Source organism: Petromyzon marinus, chromosome 50 (genome assembly GCF_048934315.1).
Source record: "Petromyzon marinus isolate PM22_M1 ecotype Great Lakes invasive population chromosome 50, UKy_Petmar_22M1.pri1.0, whole genome shotgun sequence".
Taxonomy (NCBI): domain Eukaryota; kingdom Metazoa; phylum Chordata; class Hyperoartia; order Petromyzontiformes; family Petromyzontidae; genus Petromyzon; species Petromyzon marinus.
In genome coordinates, this window is record NC_133716.1 from 2,596,884 (window position 1) to 2,615,165 (window position 18,282).

Sequence of the window (18,282 nt, forward strand, 5' to 3'; positions counted from 1 at the left end):
ATCTTTGTCTTTTGTGTGCTGGAGTGGTGCTGCCCACCCACCCCTGCCGTGCCCGGCATCCATAGACGCTGCCCGCTAACAGCACTTGCCCCAACAGTCTGTTAAGGTTACACGGGGGATCTTTGTCTTGTTGATGTGCGAGAGTCGCCTCGCAGGTAGTGCTCCACCTTTATTTATCGAAGAAAAGTGAAACATACCTATGGAATGAGCAGATGTATTGGCAACGCGTGCGTTCCTTTTACACGATACGGTAATCGATGGCTGTACGCCATCGAGAAGCGAGGGGCTGTATTCCATTGCCGATGGGGCATTAAAGTCTGGGCGACCCTCGAAAAAAGGCAATGGTCCTTCGTATTATCTAAATCGCGTTCGCCGTGACGAAGGGTCATCTCCCGAGACGTCGCCTCTTATGTATGCTGTACATGTATTTGTTTATTTTAAGACCACACGGTGTTGCTGTTCACGAACGCGTCGAATTATAATTATTCGTTAACCGTGCTTGTGCAACGTAGCAGCAGCACAATCACCAAGGTAAGATTTTGCATTGCTACAAGTCTCGAGCTAAGCACAAATAGCACACACATGGTTTAGAGTCTCATTCGATATTCACATGGCTTAGACACTCACTCGATATTTATATGGCTTAGACACTCACTCGATATTTCCATGGCTTAGACACTCGCTCGATATTTAGATGGCTTCGACACTCACTCGATAGTCACATGGCTTAGACACTCACTCGATATTCACATGCCTTGGACTCTCACTGGATATTCACATGGCCTAGACTGTCACTCAATATTTACACGGCTTAGACTCTCACTCAATATTTACATGGCTTAGACTCCCACTCGATATTTACATGGCTTAGACACTCACTCGATATTAACATGGCTTGGAAACTCACTCGATATTTACACGGCTTAGACTCTCACTCGATATTTACATGGCTTAGACTCCCACTAAATATTTACATGGCTTAGACACTCACTCGATATTTACATGGCTTAGACACTCACTCGATATTTACATGGCCTAGACTCTCACAAGATATTTACACGGCTTAGACTCTCACTCGATATTTACATGGTTTAGACACTCACTCGATATTTATATGGCTTAGACACTCACTCGATATTCACATGGCTTAGACACTCACTCGATATTTATATGGCTTAGACACTCACTAGATATTTACATGGTTTAGACACTCACTCGATATTTACATGGTTTAGACACTCACACAATATTTACATGGCTTAGACTCCCACTCGATATTTACATGGCTTAGACACTCACTCGATATTTACATGGCTTAGACACTCACTCGATATTTACATGGCTTAGACTCTCACTCGATATTTACATGGCTTAGACTCTCACTCGATATTTACACGGCTTAGACACTCACTCGATATTCACATGGCTTAAACACTCACTCGATATTCACATGGCTTAGACTTTCACTCGATATTTACACTGCTTAGACACTCACTCGATATTTACATGGCTTAGACACTTACTTGATATTTACATGGCTTAGACACTCACTCGATATTTACATGGCTTAGACTCTCACTCGATATTTACATGGCTTAGACTCTCACTCGATATTTACACGGCTTAGACACTCACTCGATATTCACATGGCTTAAACACTCACTCGATATTCACATGGCTTAGACTTTCACTCGATATTTACACTGCTTAGACACTCACTCGATATTTACATGGCTTAGACACTTACTTGATATTTACATGGCTTAGACACTCACTCGATATTTACATGGCTTAGACTCTCAGTCGATATTTACATGGCTTAGACACTCACTCGATTTTTACATGGCTTAGACACTCACTCGATATTTACATGGCTTAGACTCTCATAGGATATTCACATGGCTTAGACTCTCACTCGATTTTTACATGGCTTAGACACTCACTCGATATTCACATGGCTTAGACACTCACTCGATATTCATATGGCTTAGACACTCACTCAATATTCACATGGCTTAGACACCTACTCGATATTTACATGGCTAGACACTCACTCGATATGTACATGGCTTAGACACTCACTCGATATTTACATGGCTTAGACACTCACTCGGTATTGACATGGCTTAGACTCTCACTCGATATTTACATGGCCTAGACACTCACTCGATATTTACATGGCTTAGACTCCCACTCAATATTCACATGGCTTAGACTCCCACTCGATATTCACATGGCTTAGACTCTCACTTGATATTCACATGCCTTAGACTCTCACTAGATATTCACATGGCTTAGACTCTCACTAGATATTTACATGGCTTAGACTCTCACTCAATATTTACACGGCTTAGACACTCACTCGATATTTACATGGCTTAGCTCCCACTCGATATTTACATGGCTTAGACACTCACTCGATATTAACATGGCTTAGACACACACTCGATATTAACATGGCTTAGACACTCACTCGATATTAACATGGCTTAGACACTCACTCGATATTTACATGGCTTAGACACTCACTCGATATTAACATGGCTTAGACACACACTCGATATTAACATGGCTTAGACACTCACTCGATATTTACATGGCCTAGACACTCACTCGATATTTACATTGCTTAGACTCCCACTCAATATTCACATGGCTTAGACTCTCACTTGATATTCACATGCCTTAGACTCTCACTAGATATTCACATGGATAACACTTCCCCCCGATATTTACATGGCCTAGACTCTAACTCGATATTTACATGGCTTAGACACTCACTCGATATTTACATGGCTTAGACACTCACTCGATATTTACATGGCTTAGACACTCACTCGATATTTACACGGCTTTGACACTCGATATTCACATGGCTTAGACTCTCACTCGATATTTACATGGCTTAGACTCTCACTCGATATTCACATGGCTTAGACTCCCACTCGATATTTACATGGCCTAGACACTCACTCGATATTCACATGGCTTAGACTCTCACTCGATATTTACATGGCCTAGACACTCACTCGATATTTACACGTCTTAGACTCTAACTCGATATTTACATGGCTTAGACACTCACTCGATATTCACATGGCTTAGACTCTCACTCGATATTTACATGGCCTAGACACTCACTCGATATTCACATGGCTTAGAAACTCACTCGATATTTACACGGCTTAGACTCTCACTCAATATGTACATGGCTTAGACATTCACTCGATATTTACCATAGCTTAGACTCCCACTAAATATTTACATGGCTTAGACACTCACTCGATATTTACATGGCCTAGACACTCACTCGATATTTACACGTCTTAGACTCTAACTCGATATTTACATGGCTTAGACACTCACTCGATATTCACATGGCTTAGACTCTCACTCGATATTTACATGGCCTAGACACTCACTCGATATTCACATGGCTTAGAAACTCACTCGATATTTACACGGCTTAGACTCTCACTCAATATGTACATGGCTTAGACATTCACTCGATATTTACCATAGCTTAGACTCCCACTAAATATTTACATGGCTTAGACACTCACTCGATATTTACATGGCTTAGACACTCACTAGATATTTACACGGCTTAAACACTCACTCGATATTTACATGGCTTAGATTCTCACTCGAAATTTACATGGCCTAGAAACTCACTCGATATTTACCAGAATGCTGATATGCCTGGCTTTTTGTAGCGATTATTGACGTAAGGCACTACCACTAGATTACAAGGTACGCCTATCAATAACATAAACTAATTGTAAATGTTGTGGATTTACTCTCCAACACACCGGTGTGCTGAAGTAGTAAAGTAATTGGTGCATTGTTTGCATGACAAACCTTACTGGCTGTGTCGGGTGGTAGAGGGTTACGACACAACATTTGTACTTACGCGATCTCACCCAAAAACCTTCATGATGAATGTACACACCGTATGTATCCAACCGTGCTTAACGGAGGTGCGAAATCCTATACGATTGTACCCTATACCGCCTATGAGCCTATTAACAGTTTTGTGCGCATATATATGTGTGTGTGTCTACATTCCCGCTCACGGCCAACACCAGTGATGATTATCTGAACCGGTCCAGGGCCTCCCCTAGGTTGACTCAGCCTGATATTAGTACCTGGCGCCGTGTGTAAACATCGCCACTGGGGAGACAAAGGCTGTCGGGCGTCTTGCTGGCCACCCACCCCCTTGTGTACCGTTCCGGCCTTCATAGGTGCTCGCTAACAACACTTGCTGTTACAGTCTGTTAAGGCTATATGGGGGATGTTTGTCTTTGTGTGTCTGCATAATAGCTGCGCGGACTCAACATTGTTAGCGGGCACAGTACATGGGAGCGGGATGTGTGGCGTGGCCGCACAATTACTGGAAGAGAGTGTGCCGGCTGAACCAGCAAGACGAATGTGTGCGACTCCTCCCCCCCCCCCCCCCGCCGCATCATCAGTGAACCGAGTACTTCGCCTCTCGTGGGGCGAGAGGATGTTCATTGTCTTTTGATTCCCCCCCTCCAACCTCCTCCCCGCCCTCCACCTTCATCTCCGTGCGCTCGATAATAAATAAATGAATATCCATCTGGCTGTCGCCTGATGAAGCTGGTTGTAGTTGCTGGTGAAGCGTCGTACTCAGATTGTAAATGTTGTGTCTTGGCTCTCCAACACACCGGCGTGCTGTACTGGTGACGAATTGGCCACATCCTGTTCACGTGACAACCCTTTCTAGTTGGCTATGTCGGGTGTTGGCGGGTTTTTACGCGATTTAAACCAAACACCTCTATTTTAAATCCACCGCGTGTTGAGACGCGATTAGCATGGACGGTAACGGCTACAAAGGAATATTGAAATATTTTTTTTTACATGCACAAACAATGCAACAATCCGACAAAGCAAGCCACGAGGAACAGAGGCGTCGTTTAAAACCAATATTTATTTTTTAACAGGGAAGGCCCACTTAGCTACACAGCATTTTTTTCAAAAGCGACCGGCCACAAATGATAGCTCAACGAAAGTGACTTTTCACGTGGGCAATTATAACCAGACAAATACTCTAAACGCGTGACGTCGATTATTAATGTGGAAGGGAAAAGCGGAGGACTCGAAGAAAAATCCACGCGACCACGGGGAAAAAGTAAAACCTCCGAATATACAGCAGGCGTCAGGGTCGGGATCGAACCCACGGCCTCCTGTATACCAGGCGAGGTAGTTAACATCTCGCCACCGTTTATAAGAAGGATGTAAACATTTCACGGACAGACATGGCATCGAACAAAGACGGCCACTACATCGTGCGCTTTCAGATGCGCTTCAGCGGCCGTCTGGAACGTTCTTCCCTCATATATTAGGAATCCACTGAAAGCTATGCACTTTTAAACGTAGATGGGAAAACTAATTTCTTTCGAACCACTTTTTGTGTTTAGTTTCTTGTCATTCCACCGCAGCTGCGATGAGCGTGGTTGGCTACGCACGGTACGACAGAAGTCCAACTTAAGTACATGACAGCATATTCTTTGGGTCTTTCGGTAAAGTCACGTAGATAAGTTCAAAGAAAATAACAAAAAACGACGACGTTTCGGTCGCAACACAAGCGCTCGTCATCGCCTGTGTTGCGATCGAAACGTCGTAGTTTTTTGTTATTTTCTTTGAACTTATCTCCGTGACTTTACCGAAACACCCAAAAGATTATATGAATGCATGCTGTCACGAAAGCTTGAAGTCAAGATTTGCACATGCCAGTCATAAATGCGTGACGGATAGCAGCAGGGTCCACAACAAGAACATTCGTGAGAATAATTAGAGAAAGGAAGGGTTGGATTTCTTGCACAGGCAGTGATTAAACAAGAGGCTGGATATGCGCGTTGTTTTGACTCCTGGGAAAGTTCTACATAGCACAAGAAGCACGGGAAGGGCAGCGAATTAATCACGTAAACGATTTGAACAAACGTATGCAACTGGGAGTATCGAATACAAAAATAGTTTAGTAAATATCATGGACAGAGCTAAATGGAAGGAAAAAGATGGCGCGTAGAGAGATGTGTTGTTAAATAACGTGTCATTGTAGTAACTGTATTAATAAATAATTGTTAATAATTGTAAACCGCTCGCGATCTTGAAATCGCGACAATTAATGGAATAGTATAGAGACTTACACTGCCGTTAGACGTATAGCTATGTTTAGGAATGGAATTTTATTCTGCATTACTTAGAAAGGTGCACACCGTGAAAGCCTCTAATCACTAAATAATTTATATTAAATCTTGACTTAAAGCTTTTGTGACTGGAGGAATTCATATTCCTTGCGTGTTTCGGTAAAGCCACGTAGATATGTTCAAAGAAAATAACACATTTTGATTCAAAGCTTTCGTGACTACAGGGATTCATATTCTTGGTTCTTTCGGTAAAGTCACGTAGAAGGGAAACAATAAAATAATAAAAATGTAAAACAATTAAATTCTCACGACGTTTCGACTGCAACACAAGCACTCATCATCAGAAAAAAATTATTGCTGTGGTTTTCACACCTGATGATGATTGCTTGTGTTGCAGTCGAAAGGTCGTGAGAATTCTATTGTTAAAAAAAAAACGTCGTGAGAATTTTATTTTATTATGCTTTATTTTTATTATTTTATTTCCATTCTACGTGACTTTACCGAAAGAACCAAGAATAGAAAATAACGAAGTTTAATAAAATGATGAATATATTTTTTATTTATAAACTGTCAGGTAGTATACCCGTGTAGGCTCTATATAAGAACTATACACGCGTTATAAATGTTCTTATACACTGTTGCTGAAAACAAATGTCACGGTGGTTGTTGAAGGGGTCCCCAAACTCGAGTGGCACTGCTGGTAACCACACTTCACCACACTCGAGTGGCGCTGCTGGTAACCACACTTCACCACATTCGAGTGGCGTTGCTGGTAACCACACTTCACCACACTCGAGTGGCGTTGCTGGTAACCACACTTCACCACACTCGAGTGGCGCTGCTGGTAACCACACTTCACCACACTCGAGTGGCGCTGCTGGTAACCACACTTCACCACACTCGAGTGGCGCTGCTGGTAACCACACTTCACCACACTCGAGTGGCGCTGCTGGTAACCACACTTCACCACACTCGAGTGGCGCTGCTGGTAACCACACTTCACCACACTCGAGTGGCGCTGCTGGTAACCACACTTCACCACACTCGAGTGGCGCTGCTGGTAACCACACTTCACCACACTCGAGTGGCGCTGCTGGTAACCACACTCGAGTGGCGCTGCTGGTAACCACACTTCACCACACTCGAGTGGCGCTGCTGGTAACCACACTTCACCACACTCGAGTGGCGCTCCTGGTAACCACACTTCACCACACTCGAGTGGCGCTGCTGGTAACCACACTTCACCACACTCGGGTGGCGCTGCTGGTAACCACACTTCACCACACTCGAGTGGCGCTGCTGGTAACCACACTTCACCACACTCGAGTGGCGCTGCTGGTAACCACACTTCACCACACTCGAGTGGCGCTGCTGGTAACCACACTTCACCACACTCGAGTGGCGCTGCTGGTAACCACACTTCACCACACTCGGGTGGCGCTGCTGGTAACCACACTTCACCACACTCGAGTGGCGCTGCTGGTAACCACACTTCACCACACTCGAGTGGCGCTGCTAGTCTGAACCGCAACGCGTAACCGAGCGAGCAAAATAAAACCGCCGCTGATCCACGTCGCTGGCGCCCTCCGCCACTCTCTCGCCCAAGGAGCTCGCCGTCGCCGAATCCGGCGATCAGAGTCGGCGCGAAGTGGGGGGCCCGGCTGAGCCCCCGTCCCCGTCGCCCCCGTCACCGACCCCTCACCGGACCCCAGAGAGACACTCGTGCGCGCGCTGCGGGGCCCTCATCCGGGACAAGATCATCCTCAAGGTGAGAGCGAGCGAGGGAGGGAGAGGTCACGGGGCAGCGATGGTGGCGATAGTGGACACCGCTATCGCTGTCAAAGGTCCCCTGCCCAGCCACCCCCGGTCAAAGTCGGCGAGTGATCGAGATATGCCCCCCCCCCACCCACCTCTCCATCAATCGTAAGCGGCATAGCGCAACTTGAATTTCTTTCGTGGCCCGTTAGGTCGGTTAGCCGGCCGCGACTCGTGCGGAAAGCATCTCCCTGCCCGAGGGGCACCGTCGCGATGCGGGTGAGCGGACGTGACCGGCTGACGAGCGGCGATGGAGAGCGGCTGACACCTGTGCACTGGGTTTGACCCGAAGGGTATCCGAGGGCATTATCCAAGCGACAATTCACTATTAGACATTATTGTAAAAAAAATAATAAGTCCATCCTATGTGTTAATGAATTTTTTTTTAATTTTAGGCAAGAAATTATTTCCAAATTTAGATTTTTTTCTGGGGGGGGGGGACCCCCAGACCCCCTGGAAGATTTGGTCCCCCCCCCAATGTTGACTCCATAACTACGGCCTTGCTGTAACGTGATAACAAATGTAATGTTGATAGCTTCAAAAAGTCAGAAAGCCTCCACTTGTTCGTCATCGTTGTCAAAGCGTGCCTGGAATCTTCTCCAGGTCATCTCCAGAGCCCCGGAGGCAGCAGGACATTTCTTGTGGTGTTGTTGCAAACTCTCAGCAGTGTTAACATTGTATTTGAAACACCCGGCCCATATATGTGTGTGTATATATACTGTGCGTATGAACATACATTTGCAAGAGTCACTTCGGTCGCCAAAAGGATAACGAGCAGAGAACAGAGGATCAGCACAAACACAAATCAACTTGTAAGTCAAAGTTAAATTTCTTGCAGTGGCAAATCGGCTCAGGCAGATTACCTCCAGATCGGCCACAGCACCAGTTTACAAAACTCAGCCGTGGAATCATGAAACAAATACACGTGGACTATAACACGAAAAACAATGACAGAGAGACCCCGTGATATGGCCCAGCGTTATCACGTTTGCCACTTCTTGCAGAGGTTCGTGATTGGTATCCAGCAGCCCGCCCTGTTCAACAGTGTGGCGCACGTATTGACCTAAAACGCACGCGTCGCTAAAGATTCCGTTACGTCGGGCTCAGGTGAAAAAATAAATAATGCGTGGGAGGATCGGCTGAGGCGGTCGCAGACTCCTGGATTCGATTTTCTGCTCGCTTAAAGAATGTCGGCAACACGCTCGACCAGAATGTGTCGTTTGATCAGCCCGTGCAAAAAAAAATGCAGTCAGGTCCCTGCGATTTCAATATCAGGCCTCTACGACGCTTTCGACCACTTATTGAGTCGTGACATGGCCAACACGCTGGCGTGCAGCACAGGATCGACAAACCTCGATTCTGACAACCCCGCTTACTCTACGGGACGAACGCCAACAGCAACAACGAAAGCATCGCCAGGCTGTAGCGTGTGCAACGGTTTTTTTTTTTCCGGCAACCTTCAACGCGGTGGGCAACGTCGGCCAGACCCGGCCACGCCACTCCACTCGACAAACGCGACGCAGTCTGTCAAGGCTATCCGGGCGTGGTGGTGGTGGTGGTGGTGTTGGGCAACTTTGTCCGCGCCTTGCAGGTGGGCTCCGACTGCTGGCACGGGCGCTGCCTGGAGTGCTCCGTGTGCCAGGCGCCCCTCGGAGGCCTGGACAGCTGCTACATCCGTGATAAGGCCGCATACTGCAAGCCGGACTACTACAGGTGCGTGTGACCAGCCTTGGTGCGCCGCGAGCATGCCCGTGTCAAGCCACATGCGGTTATAGCTCGAATTCTTGCAAGGAGGGAAATTGAGTTTTTCACTTTGGGCTAAGTTGTGTTCTCCATCTGTTTGTGTTTCTCCCTTGCGATGGGACTTTGTGGGATGAACGTTGAGATTTATAAGGGGAACGGGGTGATCAATACGGTCTGAATTGGTCTGTAATCATAAGGCAGGGCACCGATAAAGGGTTGACGGGTAAGTAGTAGTGTCGTGTATCGTAGTGTATAGTGCAGTGTATAGTAGTGTATAGTGTAGTGTATAGTAGTGTATAGTGTAGTGTATAGTCTTGTAGTGTAAAGTAGTGTAGTGTATGATGTTTTGTATAGTGGAGCGTATAGTTTAGTGTACAGTGTAGTTCATATGATGAGCGTTGAGATTTATAACGGCACGGGGAGACCATTAAGGTCTGAATTGGTCTGTAATCATAAGGCAGGGCACCGAAAAGGGGTTGACGGGTGCGCGTGAGGTTATCGCGCGCAATGCGGGAGGCTCGCTGCTGGCGGGGAGTTTGTGGGACAGAGAGACGCAGGGTGGCGATGGGTTGCGCTGCCTGAGATGACTGCAGGGAGCGCAGACCCTGCGCTCCGCGCTGCACCAACTCGCTGCGTTTTAGTCGCCCTTACAGACTGTTGGGGCAAGTGCTGGCAGCGAGCACCTCTGAAGGCCGACTCGACACAAAGATAAATACTCCCCGTGTAGCCCTTACAGACTGTTGGGGCAAGTGCTGGCAGCGAGCACCTCTGAAGGCCGACTCGACACAAAGATAAATACTCCCCGTGTAGCCCTAATAGACTGTTGGGGCAAGTGCTGGCAGCGAGCACCTCTGAAGGCCGGCCCGTTTCCCCGGTCTCTTTAATATTAAACAAAATTTGGCCAATTAAAAAAAAACATTAAAATGCATTTAGTTCCACCAGCCAGCAAAGGGTTGGATGTGGCGAAGCAAAGAACTCAACACGATCGTCAATTACACTACGGGTTTAAAAGGAAACATAACAGACAACGTTTCAGGAAATGGCCCTTCTTCAAAGCACATTCATAGAGCAACCAGAGACAGAGTGGATAATGATAATTGACGCCTGCACTTTACACTGTGGGGCTGGATGCAATTAAATATGATTTATGTCTCCTGGTGAACAGATTTAAATTGGCATATGAATAATTACCTAATAGAAACTCCTGAGTACCAGATAAACTCTTTGAAGCAAAGTATTACTACTTAATGAACTAACTTATATTAAAAGTTTAATTCTAAATTGTTGCTGGCAAATTGCATTATGGGTAGAACTGTCGTCGCAAAGTTTAAATGCATAATCGACTAAAGAGATCTATTTCTAGACCTAATTCACATTTTACAAAGGATCAGAAAAGCTCTGTGATCTCCTTTGGTTCTTTCGGTAAAGTCTCGTAGAATGAGAATAAAATCACACGATAAAATTCTCACGACGTTTCGGCCACAACGCAACCGGTATCCTTGCGTTGTGGCCGAAACGTCGTGAGAATTTTATCGTGTTATTTTATTCTCATTCTACGTGACTTTACCGAAAGAACCAAAGAAGATGAATCCTTGCAGTCACGAAAGCTTTTAATCGAAATTTAAGCTCTGTGATTCCAATGGAATTTTAGGAATCAAGGGAACTGATTGAAACTTGCACCAACTATTCCAACTCGAACAATGGTGCAAGTGTACAATGGTGCGGGAGATGGAATCGAACCGGTATCCTGCGGACGGCAAGTCTAGTGCGCTGACAATTACACCCCTCCCATACAATTTTGCGATTTGTACTTTAATAAAACTATTAAACTTTTTTTAAAATTTACCAGGTAAGGCCCACTGAGCTATGTAGCTCTTATTCAGAATCGCACCGAGCCAAATGTGATAGCCCAACGAAGTGGCTTATCACATGGAAATTTAGAGCAGCCAAATGCTGTACATACAAGTTTATTTTAAAATGTGGAGGGCAAACCAGAGGACCAGGAGAAAACATTCACGCGAGCACGGAGAGAGAGAGAGAGAGACACGCAAACTCCAAATATACAGCAGGCGTCAGGGTCGGGATCGAACCCACGACCTCCTGCACACCAGGCGAGGTAGTTAATTTTCCCTAGCCACCGTGATGATGATGAGAGACACGCAAACTCCAAATATATAGTAGGCGTCAGGGTCGGGATCGAACCCACGACCTCCTGCACACCAGGCGAGGTAGTTAACATATCCTAGCCACCGTGATGATGATGATGAGAGAGAGACGCAAACTCCAAATATACAACAGGCGTCAGGATCGGGATCGAACCCACGACCTCCTGCACACCAGGCGAGGTAGTTAACATCTCGCCACCGTGGCGCTCCATTTATTGATGGTGACTTGCTTACCTCTCCTATACTTTTTGTGCATTGTTGTTGTAACTTGCTGACCCCGTGGCCAATGTTGGACATCTATGGTGAGAAAAAAGAGCGTTATAGCTCATGGGATCCCTGCTCCTCCTCCTCCTGCTGCTGCTGCAGTCTAAATCAAGATTCTGATTCTGTGCGGTCCCCACTCGGAGGGACAGCAGCAGTACAGAGCCAAAAGTAAGGGGCACAGCGACCCTGGTGGATTTCTTTTTTGACCCGCGGAGTTCCTGTTACCACTCCTCTCCCTACGTCAGTGTCGGGCTTCTGTTTAAAAAAAAAAACAGCTGAAAATACTAAAGATAGACAAAAAAATATTCTGTCCATGATAGAGGTTTTTTGGCTTAGATCGCGTGAGTATCAGTGTGTTGTTAACACCTCGGGGTGGCGGGATTAACGACACATTTACATCCCCGCGATACAACCCAAAAAAAAAACCTCTATTCATACTCTTTGGTTCTATTCGGTAAAGTCACGTAGGTAAAAAATAAAACAACAAAAATCACGACGTTTCGGCCACAACACAAGCGGCCTTCATCAGGTGAAGGGATCAGGCTGTCTCGAGGACAGCGCTGGAGTGGAACATAGCCACGTTCAGACCGCGACCTTTAAGCTGTGTGCGAGGAAACAAGGTGCCTTGACAAAGGAATTAGCATAAAAATGAGCATTTGATTGGCCGACTATTGTTATGGATAATATTGGTCACGTAGGTATAAAATAAAATAAATCACGACGTTTCGGTCACAACACAAGCGTCCGTCATCAGGTGTTGCGACCTAAACGTCGGGATTTATTTGATTTAATACCTAAGTGACTTTACCGAAAGAACCAAAGAGTATGGATTTCTGCAGTCACGAAAGCTTCAAATCAATATTAATATTGGTCGCGAAAGTCGACTGCAAACCTGTCAGTGGCCTACCTTATAACAGACCAATTCAGACCTTATTGGTCACCCCGTGCCCCTTATAAATCTCAACGTTCATCGCAAGGGAGAAAACACAACCAAACAGACAATTCGTTGTTTTGCCCGTCTTGAAACGGCTGTCACGCCGTGCGGACCTGACAGCTACAATCTCCCTGTACACTAACACTGCGCAAACCGTATGGGTTGGCAGCGATGGCCACTTGCGTGTTTACAAAAACAGATTCTGATTCCCATCATTCCCTCGTGCCCGTGGCGTGCTCCCCCCCACCCCCCCCCCTCCCACCACCCCACCACCGCCGTCTTCCCTCCCCACCCCACGGCCACACCACCGCCCCACCCCACCACCCCCCCCTCCCACCACCCCACCACCGCCGTCTTCCCTCCCCACCCCACGGCCACACCACCGATGCAGGAGGTTCGGCGCGGCGTGCGCTCGCTGCGAGCGACGCCTGGAGGCGAGCGACTGGGTGCGGCGCGCGCGCGGCCGCCTCTACCACCTGGCGTGCTTCGCGTGCGGCGCCTGCGGCAGGCAGCTCGCCACGGGCGAGGAGTTCGGGGTGCTTCGCGAGCGGCTTCTGTGCCGCTCGCACTACCAGGCGGCGCTGGAGCGCCTGGCCGGCGGCGCCGTGCACGTAGGTGAGTGGGTTGGAGTGGGGGCCGGGGATCGTCTTGACGTAGGGGGGGGGGGGGGGGGTGGGGTGGTAGAGCTCCGTAGCTCGAAGGATTTCCTGGCGGTATGGATAGATGTTGTTGTTAATGGGGTCCTGGGATGAAACGGTCCCATCGTCGTTCGAGACGTTCCTCCTAGTCGACAACCCGGCGTTACCATCAACTCGTTCGCACACCCACTCGCTCGCCACTGGTGTAACTCTCAACTCATTCACTTAGCTGCTTGCTCACACACCCACTCACCCACCACTGGTGGAACCATCAACTCATTCACTTAGCTACTTGCTCACCCACCCACTCACCCACCACTGGTGGAACCATCAACTCATTCACTTAGCTACTTGCTCATCCACTCACTCACCCACCACTGGTGGAACCATCAACTCATTCACTTAGCTACTTGCTCACCCACCCACTCACCCACCACTGGTGGAACCATCAACTCATTCACTTAGCTACTTGCTCACCCACCCACTCACCCACCACTGGTGTAACCATCAACTCATTCACTTAGCTGCTTGCTCACCCACCCACTCACTCACCACTGGTGGAACCATCAACTCATTCACTTAGCTACTTGCTCACCCACCCACCACTGGTGGTACCATCAACTCATTCACTTAGCTACTCGCTCACTCACCCAGCCACTCCCTCGCTCCCCACTTGTGTAGCCATCAACCGCATCAGAACATCAACATGGCGATGGGCACGTCTCCTTCCTGAATGTAAAATTAAAGACACGTGCCACAGTAGTTCGACTGTCGCCATGCAACCCAAACTGTGGACCATATCGTAAATCCATAGACACACTTAGAGATACATGGAGACGCAGAGATCCATCGAGACCTATAGCGAAACACATAGACACGTAGAGACATATATATACATAAATACCCATGGGATACCTGGAGATACGGTGCAATTGTGGCCATGGAACTCACATTGTGAGCAATATAGCGAATCACTTTATAGCCTGCGCTCCTTTGACGGAGGAGGAATAGCACAACTGCACAAACCCTCTCACCGAAACCCTCTCCTTATCAGTGCCGGATGATCCTAGTAGCACAAGTAGCTACATAATGCTACGGGTCCCGCACTTTCAAGGGCCCCGCGCTAAATGCTTTCAAGCTATTAATTCCGGTTCAGTGATTCTGCACTTGTTCTATTACTATAGTACTATACCGCCTTCAACTTTTATGAACGACTGGGTGTTTAAGGTTAGCGATTCGTCATATTATCTGGCTGTATAGAAAATGAAAAAATACAATTACTTTACTATGTAAGTGAAAAAATGTGTGTTTTCTTTTAATTGAGGGCCCCTTTATAACATATGCTACAGGCCCCGCACTCGCTTAATCCGGCACTGCTCCTTATGACCAGAAGCAAGACTTCAACAATGGCATTTATCTCCTGCATCACGGTGATGCCGCTGCTGCCATCACACGCAAGAGGAGTGTGTGGATCGCTCGCGCGCAATGGAGCTGAATGGAGTTCAAAACTCCAAACACCTGGTTGTAAAAGACCCAACGCAAAAGATCTCTGGGTTTGATCTTCCACGAAGCTAATGGTCCAACCCTAAAACGTATCCGCTACACAAACCATGGCAGACGCGGATACCCGAGGCACAAATGGAAATTTTTAAACAACCCTCCAGAATTTAATTGTTTTATATTTTTATTATTTTATTGTTTCCCTTCTACGTGACTACACCAAAATAACCAAGAATATAACTCTCCAGCAGTGTGTGACTGTGGTCATCCAGAACGTATAACGATGCAATGCCCCCGATCCACAAATATGAAGAAGACATCATCCCAGCGATGACGCACTCCTGCTACTCCTGACACGGTTGTCTGGCTTGACCCACCTGAATGTGAAATTGTAGTTGTAGCTCTGCATCTGCATCATCAGCCATACAACGACGAGAAGATGATCCCACGCAGTACATCCAACACCCCGCGCGTGGTAAACACGGCACCGTCATTCAGCGGCGAGGATCCAAAGGGGGTCGGGGGGGGGGATTGATAGGGGTCACCACCTCTCCCTAACTCCTTGAGACCCCACAGTCAGGGCTGCTCGAATCAGACGCTGTAGGCAAGGAGCCTCTCTCACGACACGATCACCAACAGCGTCGTCTGCCGCTGCGGTGTGCCGCTGCGGTGACTCCCCCCCCCTCTTCTCACCTAGGGGGCTCTCTTTCGGAGGGGGGCCCCCCGAGCGACGGAGAGGCGCCCCCCAGCAAGCCGGCCAAGCGAGCCCGCACCAGCTTCACGGCCGAGCAGCTGCAGGTACAGGCGGCCCCCTCCTACGCGTCGTCACATTGAAGGGGCGCACAGGGGTCTGTTATATATTTATATATATATATTTTTTATTGGGGGGGGGAGGGGGGGGTCCTCTTTGTTCTTTCAATTTGCTTCCCTCCGCTGTTTTATTCCACCAGCGGTGCCCGATGCCAAACTCCCCATGGCTATTCGCCTCGGCGAGGTTCAGTTGCGGCGCGAACCTGGTGCGTTGACCCCACGTTGACCCCGCGTGCCGCACGTTGACCCCACGTTGACCCCACGTTGACCCCACGCGTGCTACCACCCCCCCCAAGGTGATGCAGGCCCAGTTCGCGCAGGACAACAACCCTGACGCGCAGACGCTGCAGAAGCTCGCGGACATGACAGGTCTCAGTCGGAGGGTGATCCAGGCGAGCCTCTCTCACTCCGCGCGCACTCACCCTCACACTCACCCTCACACTCACCCTCACACTCACCCTCACACTCACCCTCACACTCACCCTCACACTCACCCTCACACTCACCCTCACACTCACCACACATCACCCTCACACTCACCCTCACACTCACCCTCACTCACCCTCACACTCACCCTCACACTCACCCTCACACTCACCCTCACACTCACCCTCACACTCACCCTCACACTCACCCTCACACTCACCCTCACACTCACCCTCACACTCACCCTCACACTCACCCTCACACTCACCCTCACACTCACCCTCACACTCACCCTCACACTCACCCTCACACTCACCCTCACACTCACCCTCACACTCACCCTCACACTCACCCTCACACTCACCCTCACACTCACCCTCGCACTCACCCTCACACTCACACTCACCCTCGCACTCACCCTCACACTCACCCTCACACTCACCCTCACACTCACCCTCACACTCACCCTCACACTCACCCTCACACCCACCCTCACCCTCACACTCACCCTCACACTCACCTTCACACTCACACTCACCCTCGCGCTCACCCTCGCGCTCACCCTCACACTCACCCTCACACTCACCCTCGCACTCACCCTCACACTCACCCTCACACTCACCCTCACACTCACCCTCACACTCACCCTCACACTCACCCTCACCCTCACACTCACCCTCACACTCACGCTCGCACTCACCCTCGCACTCACCCTCACACTCACCCTCACACTCACCCTCACACTCACCCTCACACTCACCCTCACCCTCACACTCACCCTCACCCTCACACTCACCCTCACACTCACCCTCACACTCACCCTCACACTCACCCTCACACTCACCCTCGCTCTCACACTCACCCTCGCACTCACCCTCGCACTCACCCTCACACTCACCCTCGCACTCACCCTCGCACTCACCCTCACACTCACCCTCACACTCACCCTCACACTCACCCTTACACTCACCCTCACCCTCGCACTCACCCTCGCACTCACCCTCACACTCACCCTCACACTCACCCTCACACTCACCCTTACACTCACCCTCACACTCACCCTCACCCTCGCACTCACCCTCACACTCACCCTCACACTCACCCTCACACTCACCCTCACCCTCGCACTCACCCTCACACTCACCCTCACCCTCACCCTCGCACTCACCCTCGCACTCACCCTCACACTCACCCTCGCACTCACCCTCACACTCACCCTCGCGCTCACCCTCACACTCACCCTCGCACTCACCCTCGCACTCACCCTCACACTCACCCTCACGCTCACCCTCACACTCACCCTTACACTCACCCTCACCCTCGCACTCACCCTCGCACTCACACTCACCCTCGCACTCACCCTCACACTCACCCTCACACTCACCCTCACACTCACCCTTACACTCACCCTCACACTCACCCTCACCCTCGCACTCACCCTCACACTCACCCTCACACTCACCCTCACCCTCACACTCACCCTCACCCTCACACTCACCCTCGCGCTCACCCTCACACTCACCCTCGCACTCACCCTCGCACTCACCCTCACACTCACCCTCACACTCACCCTCACGCTCACCCTCACACTCACCCTTACACTCACCCTCACCCTCGCACTCACCCTCACACTCACACTCACCCTCGCACTCACCCTCACACTCACCCTCACACTGACCCTCACACTCACCCTTACACTCACCCTCACACTCACCCTCACCCTCGCACTCACCCTCACACTCACCCTCACACTCACCCTCACCCTCACACTCACCCTCACCCTCGCACTCACCCTCACACTCACCCTCACCCTCGCT

The 18,282-nt window shown here is 49.0% G+C and overlaps 1 protein-coding gene across 1 annotated transcript in view; it reads left to right on the forward strand.

Moving 5' to 3' along the window:
* The window catches only part of LOC116953166 (LIM/homeobox protein Lhx8-like), a 43,127-nt gene that overhangs the window by 15,170 nt on the left and 9,675 nt on the right, over positions 1–18,282 (forward strand). Inside the window, exons 2-6 of the mRNA XM_032973081.2 lie at positions 7,777–7,938; positions 9,577–9,698; positions 13,483–13,706; positions 15,927–16,027; positions 16,336–16,431. Coding sequence (XP_032828972.1) covers positions 7,777–7,938; positions 9,577–9,698; positions 13,483–13,706; positions 15,927–16,027; positions 16,336–16,431 — 705 coding nt within the window. The remainder of the gene's footprint in view (positions 1–7,776; positions 7,939–9,576; positions 9,699–13,482; positions 13,707–15,926; positions 16,028–16,335; positions 16,432–18,282) is intronic.